Consider the following 23,069-nt stretch of genomic DNA (forward strand, 5'->3'; position numbering starts at 1 on the left):
GTTCTATCCTACATTTATAAAGAAGACTTGTTACTTTCCATGTTAGTCAATTTTAGAGTATTTCAGAATGCTGTAATCCAATTAGGAAAATTTTCCTTTGGGCTAATACTCGAGTATTGGCTAGACTACATTTTTGTCATTAATTTGCTGTATTTGTTTCTGAAATTGTCATGAAAGAAGTACTATTTTAAAAAAAAGGCTTTGTGATTCTGATTTTATTTTTATAGCAGTGTGAAGAGTAGAAGATTTTCCTGACATGGTTTGTGCTTGCGTAAGCTTCTAGGAGTAGTAGTAGTGTGACTACATGTGGTTAGTGGACTTCAAATAGTAACCATGGAGTATAAAATGCGCAGTTTTGCATTTAACTGTTGGGGCAGAAGCCAGGACTTTTTAACCTTCTCGTCTCTAAAGTCTATGTACCAGAGCTAATTTTGAAGACACTTTGAGATTTGATTGTGCATTTACAGTGGAGTAACAGTAGTTTATTAATTCTAAAACGTGAAATGATGCATATCCATCTTAATGCATTATAATAATTATTTTAGTTGACGTGATTTTTATGCAGTAATTTATTTTTCACATTTCTAGAGTTAATCTCCTTTAATATATATATACACTCCTATTATGTTATTTTACTAATCTTATTTAAAAAGGGAACATTACATATTGAATACTGTACCTCAATTTTATTGTAATGATTTTACTGGTTACCAGGTGGGGTGGCAGTTGAAAAATTTGGTGAATGCACTACGAGAGGATCCGAGTGGTGTTATCTTAACTTTGAAAAAGCGACCTCAGAGCATGCTTACCTCAGCACCAGCTTTACTGAAAAATATGAGATGGAAGCCCCTTGCTCTGCAGGTAATGAAGCTTAATCATAAGTCATACACCATCATTTTAACTATAGATTATCTCAGTGATGCTTTATTGTGCTTCATCTCAGCAGCATATGGATTTACTCTTGTATACTCTGAAAAATTGTTTCTGAAATGATTTCTCTGCAGTTTGTTCTCAATTGAAATTAAACCTGTTTTTAGAACTCCTCAAAGTTAAGAAGCAAGCATCCCAATGCAGAAAAGTAGCCCCAGATAACTTTTCTAGCCAAGGGGAAACAAGCATACTTCAGAGACTGGTAAATTTTGGTTTGACTGTTCTCAGTGCAGTATAACCTCAAAGCAGGAGGGGAGGAAAAGATCTTGAGTTCTCAGTTTGATCAGTCATGGAGTTATAGGAAAATTTGTAAGGTGATTTTGTTCAATAAACCACTAGACCATCAACATTTCCTCATGTAAATAAAGTCGTATTTGTGTCAGAGTTGTCCTTGAGGTGCAACCCTTGTACATAAGGAGGTGTAGCACAGGATATCTGTCTGGGCCTTTAATTTTAGTAAGCCTGCAATGCGCTGAAAACCACGGAATGGTTTCATTAAAGCTTTCATGTTTCACTCCAGGATAATATGTTGCTGTGTTGGATTACTCTAGGAAATAAAAGTTATGTCCAGACTGATGAAAGCATGTAACCAGCAGATGGAACTGACAAATAATCCCTTTTTTCATTGAGTTCAGATAGAACAATGTTTAGAAATTTGTTTTCTTTGTGTAGAGAATACACTCTTTGGGACTTTTTTATTAGCCCAATACAAAGCCTAATTTAAAATTAAGTATATTTGAGAGAGAAAAGACTTCTGCAAAGTTCGGGAAAAAGGAAAATAAGGTATGGAAATGCCACTGCCAGTAGCTGTGGTCTTTGCCATTTAAAATACTAAGAGATTCATAAGAAGAACTAATGCCATGAAGAACTTATTTCAAATATATAATTATTTTATAGTGGTTAAATGCATCATTGTCTTTGAAACTAAGTTTTTAAATGATTGAGATGTCTTGCTCTTTCAGATATAAAGTACTGACTAGACAAAAGGCTTTCAACCAAAAATCTCTCATTAGTGTCTGAACATAAAAGTGCAAATCTGTATGCATGAGTGTATGAAAGTCCATACTTGAAAGCTGCACTTTTATCATAGCTTTAGTAAGAATATAAATACAAAAGAAAATGTACATCATTGCTTTAACTGGCGTCAAATGCGTTTAGTCTAAATCCTCTTTGGGTGAGTTCGATATTTCTTTGGGTGAATTAGGTCATTCTCCCAAATATTTCTTTTTGCTTCACTTTATCATTTGCCACTAGAATAATTACATTGAAGACCCCACAACAGAAGTTTCTGACATGGGTCATTGATGTATACAATAGCAAATAAGCAATTAATTCAAGACAGGCTGCTCCAGAAAGGTGGGAAGAAATTGGATAGAAACCAATTTCCACCATTTAAACTAAGTCCAGTAGGAAAGTGAGGATTCCTGTGGTCATTTTACAGTGAATGCAGTCATGAGCTAAAGTTGTGGGCCTGTTTGAAATTCTGCACTCACTTCCAGAAGCAAAAATCCAGTAATCTTTCAGTGTGTTGTATTTGGCTCTGATTTACATCTCAACATCCTTACTCTCAATACAGATACTAAGGTGTTATTCAACTGATCTAACTTTAGATATCTGCTATGTACATATCTACATATCATTCAGGCTTCTCATTTTTACTCCCTTTGGCCAGCAGACAGACATAACAGTTACTGGTTCATTCATCTTAGCCTATTTTAGACTGATCTGCCTTAGGAAGAGCTGAACGGGACCCTACACATGCCTCTTTCTGTCCGCTTGATGATAAAGGCAGTCTGGACAGCTAGCTTGAATGTAGATTATCTGTATTAGATAAAATGAGACTGACCCTAGATAGAGGTTTTCTGTAATCTTACAGGTTTGGAGAAGGCGGGTGATGGAAGTATTGGTTTTGTTGTGGGTTTTTTGCTGGTAGCATAGAAAATATGAAAAATTTTAAGGCTAACATAAGTACAATTAGCGAAGCTTTTAAACAGTGATATAATTCTGGTATCATGATGATATTGTTCTGATTATTTTCAAACATGACACCAGGAAAAGGCCAGAACCTTATTCAAGACTTATGTGTGAAGTGTGCATATGTGTGTCTGTTGTAATTTGTGATTTTAGTGTGAGAAACAAGTTTTCTTAAGTAGACTGAGTGTCGAAAAAGCTCCAGGGTGAAGTGAAGGCAAACTTCAGAAGCTGAATAATGTGGAGATTTCTGTTGTTAATTTATGCAGATCAGAGGTGAACAGATGTTGAAGTCAGATGATGTTGAAGTTTAAATGTAGCCTAAGTGTGAAATCGGTACTGGATGTTTGATTAATAACAAGCAGTGAAAGCAGTCACAGTGCAGTGTAATTTTATAGCTATTAAAAATAGGAAGAAATGATGTTTATTTAACAGAATTTACTTTAAAAATTTTGGAAAAAAATTCAGAAAAGATGGATGGTTTTTGAGTTCAATTTTCCCTATGGCTGTTGGGAAATTTCTTACGGTCCTGATTCATGTAAGAGTGCTATTCTTTAATAGGAGCTTGGGAGGCAGAGTGAGAGGAGAGGGAAGAAGTGATAGCAAATGGGGAAAAAACGTAAGGAAAAGCAGTACTTCTATGGCCTGTGGAAGCAGGGGAAATTATGATAACTTGGTTTCCTATATCAGGATGTCATGAAATAATTGAAAATGTTATAACTGTGCTGTCATCCCAGAGCTAAGTTAATTGAACCATATGTATTATTCAACAGACACAAGCTATAAGGAAATTATGACTCAGTAATAATTCTGTTAAAGTACAAAATAGGAGCAAAATATTAAAAAGACCCTAGAACAAGGTATGGGGATGAAATTCTGATAAAATGGGAATTAGGATCTGCAAACTGGCTGCCGTGGGGTTTTTTGGTTCTGCAAATGGAGTGAACAGAGGAAAAATGTGGTGTGACATCCTAATCAAATTGCAGTAAGTGAGGTGGGAAGGTGAAAGTTTGCCCTAATGTAAGGAGGCTGACACAGAAGGAGAGACTGAGTTTTTGTATGCACCTTACCAATGAAGATGTTTAACAGCTATTGCAGCGAACGTAGAAGGTAGGTATTTCAGTGAATTAAACTCAGACACATTTACATTGAGATTTACATTGGGATGTTTTAATTGAGAACCTTCGAAACTTAATTTTAGCTGAATGTGAATGATGTTGAGGCATTATTGGTAAATTGCATTCTGCTTGTTTGGTCGATAACTATAGGTAAGAACATGAAGTTTGCCATTTGCAGCTAATGAAAAACTAGACTTAATGGAGAGATACTAAGTATGCCTGTAAGTTGGGAAAGTGCTAGACGAGTCTTCCAGTGGAGGCAGTATGCAGGTACTAGCAATGTATCAAGCAGTTTGGTGTGCAAGCGACAGGGCATCCTGATAACGAAATTTTTAAGAGCTTGTTGTTCAATGTTAGTGACCTAGGTGAGCCATATGCCAGCCAAGCATCTGTGGTCTCTGAGTGTGGAAGCTGCTTTTAGACCATTCAGATATTAACTGGTTACTAATTGGCATAAATACTTCTTAGAATGTTCAGTGATTTACTTTGAACAGCTCTGTCTTCACATCGCAGTCTTGCCATGAATTATAAGTTAAATGCAGTCTACATAATTATTGATTAATCCTTTGGGGTTCTTTTTCCTTTTAGCAGAAATATGGTATATTCCTTTCACAAATATTATTATCCTTAGAATAAATATGAAGGGCTAGGGGAAAGAAAGAAGAATTGCGCATCCTGTGTAGCAGTCCTGAAACTGATACCGAATGGGTTGATGTACATCAAGTAAAATAATACAATTATCCTATGGCTATACTATGCACGACTACATAATGAGTTTGTATTTTCAAGGGCATTAATTCCAGCTCTAAGGTCAGTCCGTACAGAAAGAAAAACATCCCTTTTTTCCCCTTGTGTCCTGATTAAAGGAAGTGCTGGTTGGGGTTTTTTGTTTTGTTTTGTTTTCAGTCACTTGATGATTTTCGGTTTTAATATACATCAGTATCCAACTTCTTGCAGATAATCAAAGTCCTCCCTTGACACATTCTGGAATCATGTCAGGGTTTGTGAAGTCAAGGGATTTTTCAGCCTGTGTTTTTTGTTATTGCTTTTATAACATTTGAACTAGGCAGCTGTGGCCTCGGGGAATTTTGTGGTTGCGTTTGCAATTGAAGGTATTCATTAATATGGTATTGTACCATAAATATTAAGATGTTATGCCTGCAAGACAAATCTTGCTAAATTTGCCTTTCAGTTACTTTTTCTGATACTCTCATCGATTGTGGAAAGCCTACACTGATCTTTCAGATTGCAATGTTTGTATTTCTGACTGCTACTGAACATGGTAAACAAACCAAATAAGTTTAACCTTTAATTTTTTTAATCTTTCTTACTTAACATAGAGGTGATTTAATTATCTTTGAACTCTACAAATTTTTGTCTGGTTCAAAACCTAACTTAAATAAACATCCTCTACCCTAGATTGTCTGTTTTATTTCTCCTTTGCACTTTGTGTTATTCTGGGGAGGTTTCAAAGGGAGGCTCCCCAAAGTGCTGCTTTAACAAGGCTGGAAGGTACGATAGAGAAGATTCTCAGAGCACATGAAATCTCATGTAAGCTGCTATCATCACAGTAGCAAGAAGCTAGCTGCAAAGTCCTCCTTTGCCTTCTGGAAAATGCTTTGTTAATTAGTCAAAGGAAACTGGACTTTGACTGCAGTGTGGAAGACTCTTCATCCAGTTTCTTTATAATACAGAAAAGGAGTGGTAGAGCAACATGTTGCCATGCTTCGGCTAACGTGGACCACCCTCCGCTAATATCAGCGAAAAGCTCTTACTGATGTCGGTGAGGCTGGGGGCAGGTCCAGCTGCCAGCCGCATCTTGTGTGTTGACTTGGAAAAAACTTTCTGGCCCCTTTTAAACACTCTGTCACACTCTTCACCAAGTTTATTTAAATGTCATCTTTTGTATATTTAAAATAGCTCACTGTACTGTTTTGTATGTGATTAAATTGTACCATTATAAAATCACCAACAGCTCGGTATCTGTAGTTTTTTTAAACAGACTTTATTCTGGATTAGGTATGCGTCATATCTCCACTATGATACTTTCAGCCTCGTAAGAAGCTACAGCAACAGTAACAGAGTCCTCGGTTTGACAGAAAGTACTACTCTTATTATTTTTAGTTAGTATTTTTCCTTACTTGATTATATTTTCTCCTCATTCACCTAGAGACAATGCTATATTCTGTTTTCATCATATATGATTAGAATTAATGACCTTACACTTCTTAATCATTAAATTTGAATAAAATTTTAACTTGTTTGCTCCTTAATTTCTTAGTTGTCTTTTAACTACATGGGAACTGGGCATTCTTTGCAGCACTCTTAAAATGGATTCTGACTGGGTTTTCCTGCAGAGTATGAATTAGTTATAGTATTTCATTACTTCATGTCATGGTTGGTCTTATAAAAAGTTGATTTCATTGGAAACATTCGTTCGATTATTTGTCATAACCTTGATCCAAGATGAAAAATATATTAGTAGTAAAACCTGTTTACTGATGCAAATACTGTATAAAGTTATTACCACTTAAAAATTTGTCTTGGTTTTGCTTATATTTTTTAAAATTTTGTGTCTTTTTCTGGAGCAATGTTTCTCAAACTATATATTGCAGCCTTGAAGGGAGATAATAAAAGGTTCAAAGATTTTTAAAAAACATTAAAAAGAATTTTAGATAGTACATATTAAATATTAATTATATTAATTGTTTAGAGAGAAAAAGGGAAAATAATATGCTGATTTACTGGGGACATCCTCTCCATTCCTTCAGGACTGAGGACGTGAAAAGCAGCAATAGGTCCTGGTAGCAAGAGGGAGGTAGGGACTGCAGGGCAGAGCTAACCGGGGACAGAGCAGCTTCTGGAGGAGACGGGAGTTACATGCCTGTGTGCTGTCAGTTAGTTGTTAGAGGAACTTCTTATTTCCCTGTGTTAGAGAAACTGAGCTGCTCTAAGTAGAGACGGTTGGTTATCGGTTCCCTGCCCAACTGACAATTTGGGAAAGGGTCCATAAGGACTAATTAATGATCCTGAAGGAGGGTGGTGCATCCAAAATGTTTGAGAAACAGTACCCCAAATTGTATTGAAATATGGACTTTGTGTCTGTCATTATGGGTAAGATTGATGCATGGTCTCTTGTGGGACATTTTTGAGGCTATTCTAGTTTTAACATGTAACTTCTAAACTTCCCTTGTCAAGCTGTTCCCATGGGTCAAGTATTTAACTCTTTGGACCTGAAAATTTTTTTAAATTTATTGCTGTTTCATCAATTTCACTTGCCTTGGCCAGCCTACCAAAAGGGACTGCAGCAGGAAAAAGCTCTAGTCCTTGGAAGAGAACTGATCTCCAAGGCAGCCAGTTCAGAAAGACTTGAATGAAGTTCCATTTGTTTTTCTGTTCAGTGTGCCTGCACGTGGTCCACTGAATGGCTGCCATTGAACTGGAGAGCTACGTGAGGTGATCTACATGCAGGTGCACAGCTTGACTCAAACTGAACAGTTGAGGTCTCTCTAAATCGCAACGCAAAATGCCATGTAGATGCATCATTCCCACAGGCCATGTTCTGAAGGCTCTCTTTTCAACCAGGAGGGCCTGAAGACTCTTAATTCTCTATAAAATGAAAGCTGAATTCCTACAGCACAAGGTGGTAGTTACAGCAATGCTCTCAGTGTGGTGAACTACTACCAGGAGAGAGCCTATGAATCCTTTCACCGTGTAGCAGTTCTTACTAAGCTACTATTAACTGGTGAAGTGGTGATAAATGTATTTTTTTAAAAAAAGTGGTGACCTATTTTTAAATTTGGATTTCTCCTTTTTTCCTAGTTATACAGCTTTTCTGTTTTTGTGCAAGTAATTTGGAGAGTTGGCTTGGTAATATGACCCAAATACGGAAAAGATATGAGACATCCTAGTATGTTTTGAGACAATCCTACAGAATTGTGTTTACACTTGTACTAGATTGTATTAGAGTTTCTATCCTGGGTGCCCTGGGAAGGTGTATCCACATTGCCATCCTGTGAGATACCACAGTCATCAGGCTTTCACCAATTACACTGTAGTTTCACCTCTGAAAGTGTCTGACATGGGAACAGTTTGAGGGGAATCTTTTACCTTCAGGTAGCTGGATAACTTGTGGTTTTCTGAGGTAGACTGAATACCGTTTCTTCCTGTTGCACTCACTGCTGTAACCACCTTGCTGAGCCAAAAGATGAACCAAAATATGCACTTGTCAAAGATGCACAAACCCCAGGTGGTTTCCAGCATCTTTCAGCAAACAGTTCTGGAGGACAAACCAACCTATATATCTGTGCTGTGTATTAGCAGGGACCAGTGACGTCACCTGATAGAATCCTCAGACTTCAGCAAGATCCTTTTTTTTTTTTTCAGAAATGAAGCCCATACCATTAGTACATAAAGAGTTAAGCCCAGGTATTACAGGCTGTAACACAAGGGAGATTCTTTACCTGTGTCCTCTAGCAGACGGGTAGGACCACCAGAGGCTCATCAACCCGTTGTAAGTCCAGATCACTGTTAGGCTTGAGCATGATTTTCCTTATGTGACATAAACCATAAACTCCTACCGATTGCCACCAGTCTAGTCTCTAGGGCCCTATTTCCTCTTACCTACTTATTCATGCAGGTAAAGTAAAGGGCGGTCTTCTTCCTCGAAGTGGAGAAGAGAAATCCATCTACCCAGCTTGTCTTCCTCTCAGTGCTCCAGCCAGTATGAGCCATGAACAGCAACAGCCTGGGCTTAACAAGTGTAAAAAGGGTCTAGGTCACAAAATTATTTTGACTTACAATGAAAATTAATTCTACAAGCTACTCAGCAAGCACAAAGAGTACTTGTCACGGAGGTGCAAGGTATCAGGAAGGAAATAACCAGCGTTGTATCAGTAAGTGGTTTAAGAACATCTATGGCTATAGTGTCACAGATGAAAATTTAAAGGATAAGATTTTTGTTTCTCTGAAAGAGGGGTTTTTTAGTTTGTTTGGTTTTTTTTAACTTGTTTTTCACCTGCTTTTGCCACCAACTTTATTCTTATTTTACAGACTTCTGTCTTCTTGTTTTTAGTGGTTGTAGTCTTTTACCTGTCTGGTTTTGTGTGTGTGTGTCTTTCTCCCTCTCTTCCTGTAAATACTGGCAGTTTTTCATTGGCCTGGCTACAGAATACTCACCTTAACTCTAATGAGCAGGGAGAGAATTTAGCAGCATCACTGTTTACAGGACATGCTTTTCTAACATTCAAAAGGAGAAAACTTGTGTTGGTTTATAGCTGTTTCTCTAAAGGGGGACTTGCAAAGATTTAACAAGAAAATTTTAAGCATACATTTTATTGTGTTTGAGATAAATAACATCTAATGCAGCTCTTTTCCTAAAACAAGGCAGTAACTGGCTAAAGGATGTGGTTTCCTAGGTGGCATGCATTATTCTTACATACAGATTGAAAAAAAGTAATGCAATAGTGGGGGCTTTGCTTGTTAAGCGTAAATTCCAATGGCTCATCATTAGCTTATGAAAGGTCAACGTTTTGAAGAACTTCCTGCTGTTGAACTCTTGGGGTTTTCTGCAGCATAGGCATAATGCTACAGTGTCAAGATGAATATCTAGAAAATGAGAACTGATTATTCTGCACAGGCATGCCTTGTTGGTTTGCCATAAAGTATTCTTAATAGTGCTGGCAGAAGGATCTTTCTATGCACCCGTTCAGTCAGTATTTAGAGCTTCTCTGCCATCAATACAATGTGAAATGTTTGTGTCCTCCAGTAGTTATTTAGGTCAGATAGTAGAGTTATGGTGAACTCTCTTTAATCCCAACACTTCTTTCTCCAAGGAGTTCACTTCCAAAAAGATGGAGGGGAAAGAACTCTTTCAAAGCAAAACTCTGCATTTGTTTAATATTAGATTAATTTTAGGGTATATGAAGATACTGTTGTACTTGCTGTTTTGCCATTTTTCTTTTTCTTCTGCTTGAGTTTAGCTATCACACAAGCAAAGAACATAAGGCTTTTATTATTGGGCAGACGTGTTATTAAGTAGACTAAAGCAATCAAAGTTTTCTTCTCGTTTCATTTTTCTGAATCTGTATAGAGACTGTTAGAAAATCTTGCTATAATTTCCAGCCCTACAGTTATTTAATAAAGTCTTCAGATGGTTAGTCATTATTTAGGTAGTCAAGTTAGTTGAGGAAGAAAGGGCGGGGGTGGGAGGGAGGAAGAGGGAGGGGGGGAAGGGGGTGGGGAGGGGGAGGGAGAGGGAGAGAGATGTGATTAAGAGGAAGGATCCTATTTGGACTGGGATGATAGCTAGAATGCATGATTATTCTGCAAGGAGCGTATAATTTATTTACCTGTGAGTAAATGTTACTTTGTGAGGAGTGTGCCCAGGGGAGTGAAGAAGAATAATAATCTCCAGTTTATTCTGTCTCATAGTGTGTGTGCTCTGAGGATGAGGTACCTGATTTTACAGCATCTGTAGACATAAACTGAAGCTTTCACCGTTAATTCTTAAGCTGTAGAGCAGATGGGGGGAGATGACATTCAATTTAATGCCTACTTATGCACCTCTTACTGTAAACGCTAGACTTTTTTTTTTTAACAATGTTTAATTAAGGAATTCACTGGATTCTGTACATTATTTAGTCATTAATATTTCACCAGTGGCTCTACTGATTACTGTTTTTATGGGCATTGGCAATAATCTTGCTGTGCAAAAGGGAAAAAGATGTAATTTTATAAGCACAATACATGTCCATTTGTAGATCTGTCTACTTAGCATGAGTGTTATTTCAGTCAGTTTAAAAGCACACAAAACATTAGAACTGCTAACTATTTCTTTAACTTTCTGATCTATAAAATGCTTGTAGCTTTTTCAAACGAAATATATAATGTGTAAGGATAATCTTGATTATTTCTCTCTCTCTTTTGAACCAGCCTCTTATTCCTAGGAGTCCCACAAGCAGTGTTGCTACACCATCCAGCACTATCAGTACACCGACAAAAAGAGACAGCTCTGCCCTTCAGGATCTCTACATACCCCCTCCTCCAACAGAACCTTATGTTCCAAGGTAAAAAAGATCATTTCAGGTACAATTCAACAGTACTAAGTAACTGACCATTCTGTTCCTACCTGTTTATCAGCCTGCCCTGTGGGATTAGGGCTATAATCATTTAGCAGGTGAACTGATTGTTAAGGGTAGATACACTGAATCAGACCCACAATGATCTGAATCTGTGTATTGTCTGCAAAAGACAGTAGCCTTTAGAAAAGAAGGTTCAGTACCCTATTTTCTCAAATATGGGATAATCTGTTGTCTGTAACAGTCTCATCCTATTTCAGAAGAGCAAAAGTTATCTGGAATACTGAATCTGTAACTAGGAAAGGAGTTTGTATCCCCTTGCCTAATAACCATGATGCAACAATGGAGGCTGAGCTAAAAGCAAGAAACTTTCAACTTCAACAAGAGCACTGTTTTGTTCTGCCATAGTGTTTTCTTGTTTAGATATATTTGATTAGATAGTGTTAGAGCAAATTTCAGGATTGCATTTTAGTGTGGCCACTCTGCCAAATTCTGCAGTGGCCATGGTGTTCCCTGTAAATATATCTGCTACTGTGACCTGCCACCTGGAACAGGCATTTTCATCTCTCCCAGGTCTCTGGGCTTGCTGAGCCAGAAAAGCAGCAGATCCTCCTTGCAGATTCATCACCCTGCTCTCACATGACCTCAGATGATTCAGTATAATTCTGTAGTGTACACAGATGTTGCTTTCCTAAAATTCTGAGAGAATTATGGCCTATAAAAAATACAGAAGTAGCTACCCAGAGGTCTAGGAATGTATTTAAGAGGAATCAGTATTTTTAAAGCTTCCATATCCTTAGACACAGGCTATCATATGTCCAGTCAATGTATCTTTAAATTCCTTCTTGCTTTTCTTTTAGTTAATTTTCATGGAAAGTCTTAAGTTTCTCTGAATGCAGTAGTTATATAATAAAGACCTGTTGCTCCTGAAACTGAAACTGTACTATCTTAAAGGATGTAGTGCCTGTGTACTGCTACTTATCATGTTTACTACCACAGAAATATTTTTGTTTGATAAGAAATGCGTCCTCTTTTTAGAAGTATTTTTAGTGATTATTTGCTGCTCAGCAGTTTTTGAGTTCTGCTCTACAAATCGAGATCTTCAAAATGCAGTAGTTTGGACCAATTCTGATTAAATCTTTTAATACATATCAGTGCAAGCTGTAATCTTAGAGAGATTAAGCTATGTGCATTTGAATTTTTTTATCAGCTTAATCCTAATGGACTATACTTCATTTCACAAACCTGTCACATAGTGTACAGTGTTTCTTAATAATCTGTTTTGGCATTTCATCAGGTTTTTTGTCCATGATTAACTATATTTAGGCATGTCTTTATTTTGGGTATTATCAAACTGTTCAGCATCTGTTTCTCAGTTTTTTGTTGCAGTTCCAAGGAAAAAAAAACACTTTTGTTACCAGAATAGAGTAAAAGACTTGATATTTTGATGTAAATTGTAAAACCGTGAAGGCATGCGTCCTTGGTGCCGGTACCTGACAACCACACACAGCTAGCACGAGAAAGAGGGACTGACACTTTCCATGTGCCGGTTACTTAGAAGGTCATAAGTTAGTGCCCATCTCAAATCTGTCGAATACCTTTGGGCGTGAGAACGAAGCCCTCATCTCCAGAGGGCTGTAGCAAAGGGTGTTTGCCTGGTAGCTCTGCACTTCATGCTCGTAGTAAAGTCCCCTCCAGCTCAGGCTGCTCTCCCTAACATGGAGCCTTTCCTGTGCCAGCCCCTGATGGCAGCTGCAGCACCGACTGGCATCTGACTGTTTTGTGTCAGTCTCCATCATGTTACCTGCTGGGGTCCCCCAGCACTGTTGCTATAGAAAGTCTTTCTGTGACTGGAGATGAGCTCACAGCCCTGATGGGGGTGCACCAGCCCCTGTTTCTAAGCCAACACAGTCCCTGCTCTGGGAAAGCAGCCTGCCAAAGCAAGCGTAGTGGTCAGTGGGGGTTTGTGGTGCTGTGCTGTCACAGCCAAGACAGGATGACCCTTTTTCCTCCTCTGTGGCTGCCTGGATCCCTCAAGGAGGCTTTGCTTTGTCCTCAGATGGAAGACACACCCTGTTTGATACCAAGTGGATGTACCTATGCAACTTGAATTGATTGTGCAAGACTATGTCAAATGTCTGTACATTGTTGGTCCCTGGTTCTTCTTGCTCCGGGGTTAGTTAGTAAGGAACCAGCCTGAATTTGTCCATGCTTGCCTTATAGCCCTGTCTTAAAAGTAACTGATATATTTAAAAATGAAACTATAAAAAAGTAAGGTCAATGTTATTTCTCTGCCCTAAATCAGAAATCGCTAGGTAGATTCTAAAAAACACAAAAAAAAGAGTAGCTGCATGTCAGCTTTATTTCTATATTCTTTTCAAGAGAAACCAATGAGATGGATGCAGTCTGTAAAATAAATGAATAGGCAGAGATGTGTCAGATAACTGGCACACACATGCATATGTATGCATATATGATGTGTGATCCTGATGTTGGTCGATGGCATCTGTTTCCTGCTTGTATCAAATATTGACATATTTCCATGTTTACTGAGATATTCACAGTAAAAAAAAGTCAATGTGTTATCCCAATATATTAAAAACCTCTCTTGTTTACTAAAGGGATGAAAAGGGAAATCTCCCATGTGATGATGTTGGCAGACATATAGTGGGCAAGCCGGTTCATACAGGATCCGAATCTCCAAACTCATTTCTTGACCAGGAATATCGGAAACGCTTTAATGTGGTTGAAGAAGATGCAGTTTTGTACTGCTATGAGTATGAGAAAGGAAGAACAAGTGGTCCTGGAAGGAGAGAGAGCACACCAACATATGGTATGGCATTGATCTAGTAAGGATAATCACCATTTGTTGATTTTAGTATTTTTGTGCATCTGCTTTTGTTTCTAAGCATGAAAATATTTTCAGTGGCATTGATTTTGCTAAGAATTCTGTACTACTTAGTCCAATTTCAACCTAGGAGCTTATTCCGTGCAAGAAAAAAATTAATTACTATGATAGGGAGGGCAAGTCCAGTTTTATATTGATGATTTTTCTGAATATAAATGCTATAATTTTGTTATCAGCTTAATTTTCCAGATTAAGCTTCAGTATCATTTTATTTAAAAAAAGAGACCTGGCAGATGCCCATATATTTTTACTAAAAACATTGGATAGAATTGTTCTCCCAGTATAAGGGCAAGACTTGCATAGGTTTGGGAATTCAGCATTAGAAAAATTTACCCAGGTGTAGTAGTTTTAAAGATCAAACCCACTTCAGATTTACCAAGAGATGACATGCTGCTTTCATGCTGCACTACTCTCTAAAACTCTATTTTTTCTTTAGTCCCAGAAATGAAGTATGACTGATAATAGTATGCTTTTTTTGTAATACTATATTAACATCCTGTAGCTTCCTATATGGGACATGATGGCTTCCTATATATAGCAGTACCTCTTTATTTGAGGTTGTGCGTTGTCTAAGAAAGAATTTTGCATGTAAACACACACACGTATTCATGCTACTTCCGCATCTTGAATTTTGACTTATTTAGGGTGAGAACTCAGAAACGATTTTTGGTGCAAGTATTGCTCCTCAAATGTTTATGCTCCAGGTTATTTTCTCTTTGAATCTGTTGCAACTCTTCCTTTAGCTAGTATTCTTTCAGCTTTGGACTGGGAGAATTGGTTTTCTATTGCCAAGTATAAAATTGTGCAGTCATAGAGTTGTTAGGGTATAGAAGAAAACGAGAAAGAAATCTCATGTTTAAAAAAGATATTTTTACTACTATGGTCCTAGCTGAGCACATACCCGAATATTTTTTCACCCTACTTGCCACGTTATTTCAATTTTTAAACTGACCACAAGCTGAATGTTGGAGTTGTTATAGTAATCCTGACATCATATTCCTCTGAGAAGGAGATAGACTTAATTTACGAGGAAGTGTAGATTTAGTGCATCATGCAGCCAAGCTCCAAAATCACCTGGGAACCTTGATATAAATTGAGCTTGAGCTGTGTAAAGTATCCTCAGGACCTGGAGCAATGTGCTTGCACAACATTAAAGGATGCATTTTCATAAAATGTACCCTTTCTACACAACTACACAATCCTGCTGCAAAAACCTCAGTATCCTTCTTGATTTCAGAGTGTTTTCAGGTGTTTTCTAACCAGGTCCATAGTGTACAAAATAACTGCTAGGGTTTCAAAGTGGATATATCAATTTTATTACTCCAGTATTTCAACTATTAAAATTGGTGGATGCAGTCAGTTTCATTTACAGAGATGTACTCTCTGTTCCAGATGTTAAATTTTAATACTGGTGGTCTAGAGTGAAGAACACCACATTTCTTCTTCAAGGACTGCTGAATCCATTATTTTGCTACAGGATAGCTTTTTTAGCCTTTTTCTCTATTAGCAGAAAGGATTATAAATACATGGATCAAAGACTTCACTGAAAATCAGTCATTATTTAACACATTTGTTATACAGCCTTTCACTTTTGATCTCCGTTTTTAATGAATTCACACCATCGAGTCCATTTCCATTTAAGTGTATTTTCTAAAAATATTACAGCATTAAATTCTAAAGTTTCCCACATGGCATTTGTTAGCATAAGATTTATGGCCAGGCATGACCTTAGGATTTCACAGAAATCTGGAAAATGACAATAACACTCTTCTGGCTTATGGTGACCCATTAAAGAAGGTCAAACAGAGTTCCAAGGCCTGGAGAGATAATTGTTTTCAACATGTACTCATCGTTAATTAAGTGATGGTGTTTACTTTTTTAAAAAATATTTCTCAGTCCGCCTTTGTGAGAGGTTAATAGGGCCCTCCATAATTTCTTTACTGGAATCTTTTGACATTTTTTGACAATGTTAACAAAGGGATTTCTCTTTCATGCTCTTACTGGCTTCCAGCTGTTGTGTAACTGTTGCTAATTGGCCTCAGAAAGCTTCTGTTCACAACCCAAGGATGAAATTTTCCTGAGTGTAGTCACCGGGGAAAACAGATTTAGGGAATCCAGGGGGCTGAACAAGAAGGACATTAGCAGAGGTAGCAGGCAAATGAAACCTGTGTTTAAGGAAAGAAACAAATTTGGTCATTGCAGTTGTACTGCCAGATAGCAAAAACATGCACTTTGAACAGTTAGAGATTTTGTAGAAAAATTGTTATGGCTATAGCTTTTGATAACAATGAGGCTTCACATGATTTTGGAGCTTTTCTATCTTTTTAATTGTGCAGGTCCTTTCAGTAAGATACTGTGAGTTCAGCCTCAGAAAGAAGAGAAAGTTGGATTTCTAGAAAAAGTAACCGTTGAAAGTTACTTTTGCTCAAGTAAACATGAGCCGAATACATCCCCACTCAGGAAATGACTTCTTAACTGTGTGCTCTAAATGTCGTTGGCTTCAATCAGACTTAAATATGTGCCCATAAATAGTAAAATAAATTATAAATAAAAAGTTAAATACATATGTTGAATTTCCTGAGCAATGACGTATTTGTGACCTGATCCTGCGGTCTGCACACATACACCTTTTTTTGTCAATTTTTAAAAAAGGCAATACAGCCTTTTACCATTATGCTGCCGGCGTGGTATTGGTGTATTTCCCATGGACACCATACTTCATTAGGCAGATAGACATGTTTGTATATTTGTTTTCATTATAAGCACATCTTTCTTTTTCAGTGTATCATGGATTTAACCTCAAAAATGTGGAGTAAGACTGATCACCTTTATGTAGGGGTTTTCTACTAAAGTAATTAACAAGACTTCTGAAGTTTCTAGTTTAAGTACTGCCACTTTAAAAAGAAAAAAAAAAGTATATTCCCACTTTTCAATTTTCTGACCAGAAAATTGATTCAAAAAAGAGCGATGTCTGACCTTGTGGAAACATTTTGTTTTCAGTCTGCCAGATATTGTGCCATATGCTATGCTACTCTATGTTTTGTTTCAATAGATGATTTAACTTGCTAAAATCTTCAGACCCCTTTAAGTAACGCCACTAAGTTGTATAGCACACTTTCACTGAATTTCTAAGTGTATTTTTGGAGTCCATAGGCAGAAATCATAGTTCAGAACATTTTTAAAAATCAAAATTTTTAAATTAAATTAAGCTAAATTAAACTAAAGCAGCTTCCAAATCAATACTTAAAAGCTATAATACTCTTCAGCCTTTCTGTCTCTTGTCATCTGAAATCAAAGTGAATTTACCAATAGTAATGTACTTTGTTTTCTGTGGATGAAATGCTACAAAAGAAATTACATGTAGAGGTTTTCTGCTTCCTTTCTTACTCAGTCACTGATGGATCTTTTAAGCCCACCAGCAAAGATGCTATTTGTGAAAGTACTTCAGTGATGTGGACACGTTTCTGTTACCGACAATTCACATGTGCTTTAAAACAGTTCTCTCCATTGGTGTGCCAGGGGCTTCCACAGTACTAGATAGATATTTTTCAGTGAAAACTAAAGTAATTTGAATGTGTTTGTCAGCCTCAAACATCAGTCCACTGATGATTTTGTAGGGCACTGGATTTATTTTCTAAACTTTAAAAAATCCATTAAATACTTCGCTGCTTCTTGTCTGTTAAAGAAAACAGAACTCCTATCTTAACCTCTTGTTCAGAGGAGATGCTGGATTCTGTTTCATAAGCAGCCCTGTAGAATAGCAGCTTAGCACATAATTTGTTCTTACTTCTAAAGAATGCTAGTTTAATGCTGCCTTATGGTGCATGATCTCAATTTTTTCCTCTGTTTCCAGGGAAACTAAGGCCTATTTCTATGCCAGTAGAATATAACTGGGTGGGGGATTATGAAGACCCCAATAAAATAAAAAGAGATAGTAGGAGAGGTAAGTGATCTGAACACACATCTTGTACAAGGCATTATGGGTTTTGTCATGCTTCAAGCTACATGTTTCAACCTCATTTTGCTGCTTGCTTAGATATATATTTTTGTGAACCTGTTCTGGGTTCCTTCATTATATACACTTAATTTTTTGCAGAGCCTCTATTAGAATTGAGGAAGTTGTTCAGCCAGGCAAAAGAAAATCATGACTGCAAAGCCCTGCAGTTTGGCTTAACTTTATATTGGCATTTCATTGGTCCAGCTGTATTATCCAGTCCATTTTGAAACTGGTCCTGATTTTATAATACAAGAGGACAAATGTATGGTTATTACTGATAAATATTGTTATGCTTAAATGAGAATTATAAATCACATTTCTCTGTCTTCATGAGTTCTTTTTGGATGGAGAACATTCTAGAGCAGCATGGGATTCACCTCAAAATCATCAAGGATAAGTTCTTCAAAATTCTGGTTTGTGAGGTTCCAGATACGTAACTTCACATACAAAATTATAACATCTGAGATGGCTATTATCGCCCAGGAACAAGATGTTACAGTAATGATAGTTCCATAAAAATATTAACAAAGTGTTCAGTAGGGATCAAAAAAGAAAACAATGTTAGGAATTATTAGGCAAAGAATACAAGACAAATTAAGAAGTATTCTTATGCTGCTGCATAAGTTCTTGCTCATGCTGGGTGTGTGTGCAGTTCTGGTCTCTTCACCTCTTATGAAAAATACACTAGAATTGAAGAAGGTTTAAGAGACAACAAAATGATCAGATATATGGAGTGGCCTCTAAACCAGGGTCAATTCAGTAGGCTGGCCATCATGAGTTTGGGAGATTTTAGGCAGGACATAATAAAGGTTTATAAAATCTTGTGCAGAATGAAGTAATGAAATAGGTTTGTTGCTGTTTTTTCCAAAACAAGACCTGAGAGACATCAAATATCTCCATCGTGTGCTGGTTAAAAAGAAAAAGAGCTGGCTCCTCGTGCAGTTTGGGTTGAAGCTAAGGAATGTCTTGCAAGAGGAGGCTGTGGACGCTAAAAGTTCACGTTAATACAAGGAAAGACCAGACAAGTTCATGAAAGACAAATCTGCTGAGGTTTCCTAAATTCACAAACATTGCTTCTGGCTCAGGATGTCCCTCATCTACAAGCTGGTAGATGCTGGAAGAGTATGTGGGGAAAGTATGGATGATACGATGAACGATCTTGAGTGAATGTTCAAAGCTAATTACTTTTGAACGTATGGCACTGCAGTCATTTGTATCAGTTAGGATCTTGTTTAAAAAAAAGACTACACATATGATCAGAAGTGTGTCATTGCTCATTTTTGGAAAACTCCAAATCTGAATTTATTGCTGTGGGGCTTCTTTTATATTCCATTCCTTTTATTGTCAAAGATACCAGAAAACTGCAAGAATCATGAATTTTCCCTACCGAAAGGTTGCTTTCTTATTATATTCAGGCCAAAGAAGCAAATGCATTTTGTTAATGAAATAGTCTGTAAGAGTTAAAAATGACAGTAGATCTTAGCAAGAATATTCTATATTTTGGAAGCAGGACTAACATACGTAGAACAATTCACAATGATGTTTTGCATTACTTTTCTTTCAACAGAAAATTCATTGCTTCGCTATATGAGCAATGAGAAAATAGGTCAAGAAGACTACATGTTTCAAAGGAATAGCAAAAAGGATACTGGCAAAAAGTCCAAAAAGAAGGGAGACAAGAGTAGTAGTCCAAGTCATTACTCGCTGTTGCCTAGTTTACCAATGGACTCATTGAGACAAGACGTCATGGGCACACCTGGACCAGAAACTGCTTTATACCATGTGAGTAAAAATAACATTAACAGAAGTTGTTGCTCTGTGCTTATAATGAGAGACTGCCTTGTTTTTATGGTGGTGTTGAAACCTTTCTTGGACTGCTGCCGTTGCATTGATTCCTATTCTTCAGTCAATGACTAGATCTCAAGGAAATATTCTAGAATTCTGTATTTTGTTGTTACAAATGTGGGATGGTCACCAGTGTTTCATCTCCTTTAACTAGAAGATGTCATGTTTCAAATGGAGTGTGGTCTCTCTGCCTTGACTTACTTGCTATTGATGGAAAGGGAAGAAGCAGCAGTATCCAGACTGGCTAGAAACCTTCTTTCTGGCATCTATGTCACTGCAATATGCTAAGTCTTATCAGACACCCCCTTTACTACAGGTACTTTAAAGGCCTGATAATAGCAACAGGAAAACCTGTGGGAGGCATTTGGTTTTCCTTTGAGGTAAGGGGAGCCCTAATGCTCCCCTTCATTGTTTTTAACATATAGCCCTCAATAACTCAAGTAAATATGAAGGAAAAGATTCTGCTAAATAGGATGTAAAAGGAAAATTGCAGTAGCTTGCCAGTTTTTAAATGTGTCGAGAAAATGGAGTTAGAAGATCACACCATATTTTAGATATGATATCACGTTCACGCCATAAAAGTATTTACATTTTAGATCTCAGTAAAAGTTGTCATTGTAGAGGAATATACAAACAGTAAGTGTACAGCAAAACAGTAGAAATAATTGAAATGGTCTTCATATACTAACAAAGAATGTATTCTAGATTGCCAGTGTCTAAGGGAGCTGGCAGTGTGGGCTTGTCAGGAAGTCTGCTGTGAAAAACTGGCAGGTGGAGCTTCACTGAACCTTTAAGAGACAAGTAACTCGGTTTCCTGTTGTAAATCATCGCTAGGGATTATCGCACTATAATTGGTGTAGATTAATTGAAACTAATGGAGCTTTTACATCATTTTACACCATCTGAGTGCTTGGTGCACTGGCTTCTAAAACTCCTTCCTGTGCTGCAGTGTATAGGTGAGTCTGATAAATTTCAGAGATGTCATAAATGACTACTTTAGTATTAAAAGTAAGCCCTTGTGGTACACATTAATTAAATCAGGTCCCCAGACTCAAGAACTGCTATTCCCATTCTTTTTCATTTATAGTAATTTAGGTACGATGCTAAATATTTTTTCTTACATTATTATTTCCAACTTCATTTTTATGCTCTTTATGTAAGTTGGAAATCTGATAATGGGGAGATTTCTGTTTTCAAAGGCAGACTGATATGTAGTGTTTTCTTAATACATGAAGCCAAGGAGATTGCAAGTGTCCCCAAACTGTCCTCTTTGTAATGTCTTTACTAGGAGTCTAATGAGTGCAACAGCCCTTGAAATAAAAAAAAAAAATGAAAGAAAGAAAGAAAGAAAGAAAGAAAGAGAGAGAGAGAGAAAGAAAGAGAGAAAGAAAGAGAGAAAGAGAGAAAGAAAGAGAGAAAGAAAGAGAGAAAGAGAGAGAGAAAGAGAGAGAGAGAAAGAGAGAAAGAGAGAGAGAAAGAGAGAGAGAGAGAAAGAGAGAGAGAGAGAAAGAAAGAGAGAGAGAGAGAAAGAAAGAGAGAGAGAGAGAAAGAAAGAGAGAGAGAGAGAAAGAAAGAGAGAAAGAAAGAAAGAAAGAAAGAAAGAAAGAAAGAAAGAAAGAAAGAAAGAAAGAAAGAAAGAAAGAAAGAAAGAAAGAAAGAAAGAAAGAAAGAAAGAAAGAAAGAAAGAAAGAAAGAAAGAAAGAAAATATAGAAAAGTTATTTGTGTAATGGAGGACTTTCCACTCTGTAAAGAACAGTGTGGTAAATTTGCAACACTTTCCATGTATGGAGAGAATACTCATATCTCAGTAACATTTCTTTGTTAGCATACGTCAAATTCCTGACGCTGTCCAGTGAGAAAAACTCTTCTTGTTTTTTTTAATGTCCCATCCTTGTTTTCCCTTGGTTTCCTCTTTTACCCATTATGTCTAGTTTCCAAATTGTGTACAAAAATAAATTATGTACACAGGAACTGGAAGATTCTTCAGAATTCTGCTGTGGAAGTTAATGAGCAACAGCAAACTTAGAATTGACAACCAGCATTCTTCATGTACTTTGGATACCCGTCCACAAAATGCCTGAACTATTAACACCACAAATTCCACCAGAGTCAACTAATCCTTTTTATGCATCATTACCATTAAAGGATGCCTGTCTTTGTAATGCTACTAAATCTTCAGCATCTTTTTGGAAGTTTAGTGGGAACTAACTCATTTATAAAAATTAAAAAGGAAAATAAGTTATTCGTTCTTCAGCATACACATCAGTATTGATCTGCTAACTGGCTTTGAAGCAAAATGCTTGAAATAAACAGAAAGAGGAAGCTTGGGCCATTGATTTGTCCCCGGGGAAATGGGAAGGAGCCCTTCACAAAGCCTTTACAGCCCTCTGCAGCTGATTATTGCTGGTCCTGTTGCTGGAAGCCACCTGGCTGCCACTGTGTAGTAAAATGCAGTTCCTTTTTTGTGGCGATGGCACCCAAGCATACTGGCTTATGAAACCATAATCTAGTTTTCAGATGGAGCTATATGTCTTTGCCACATAGCAGAGCCGGAGGTTTGTAATAAATTGGACAGAACTTTTCTTAAAATCTCAAATAAACAGTGCAGTGAGCAGCTACAGAACAGGGGAATACAGGTAAAACACAAGGAACTCCTATCTGACTGCAGTACAGTTTTATTAAACTATAGATAACAAATAGGACAATGAAGGCATACTTTATGCTCAAATTGCATCTTAAAATCCAGTAAAAAGTGGCTGTCCTGTTAGAAAATATTTTTTTACAAACATCAGCTACCTAGTTTTCACAAAGACTTTGTAAATGGGAGCCTCTGAATGAGCATGAGTTCAGTGCAGAGGATAGTGGTAACTTGAAAAACTGCACTAAGAGTAGTGAAAGAGACTGGGGGTTTTGATTTGTGTTTGGTTTGGTTTTGGTTTGTTTTCTTTTAAGAAGACAATGTTTTCATCATACTAGAATATCAGATGAAGAGACAATACTGTGGCTTTCTGTGCTGCATGCCACACACCACTGGATATACCAGGTAGCTGTAGTTTAACTTGTACCTATAGTGCCTCAACTGTTTGTATTAGGTCCCAGTGCTATACAATACTCCACCAGGCTCGTTATGTAGTTTCAATCACTGGTTGCTCTTGTTAAAAGTTTTTACCTGTTAGCCTGTGTTTACCTGACTTCTATGTCCAACCTTAGTTATAAATGT

General features: G+C 37.1%; 1 protein-coding gene across 6 annotated transcripts in view; it reads left to right on the forward strand.

Annotated features, from left to right (window-relative positions):
• Positions 1-23,069, forward strand: part of CNKSR2 (connector enhancer of kinase suppressor of Ras 2) — a 225,384-nt gene that overhangs the window by 123,442 nt on the left and 78,873 nt on the right. For 2 of the 6 annotated variants that reach the window (XM_075096786.1, XM_075096832.1), the window contains exons 9-13: positions 715-861; positions 10,953-11,086; positions 13,720-13,931; positions 17,860-17,949; positions 19,571-19,785. In XM_075096786.1, coding sequence (XP_074952887.1) covers positions 715-861; positions 10,953-11,086; positions 13,720-13,931; positions 17,860-17,949; positions 19,571-19,785 — 798 coding nt within the window. The remainder of the gene's footprint in view (positions 1-714; positions 862-10,952; positions 11,087-13,719; positions 13,932-17,859; positions 17,950-19,570; positions 19,786-23,069) is intronic. The other 4 variants (XM_075096804.1, XM_075096823.1, XM_075096795.1 and 1 more) reach the window with 3 other exon arrangements.

Source organism: Phalacrocorax aristotelis, chromosome 1 (genome assembly GCF_949628215.1).
Source record: "Phalacrocorax aristotelis chromosome 1, bGulAri2.1, whole genome shotgun sequence".
NCBI classification, from domain to species: Eukaryota; Metazoa; Chordata; class Aves; order Suliformes; family Phalacrocoracidae; genus Phalacrocorax; species Phalacrocorax aristotelis.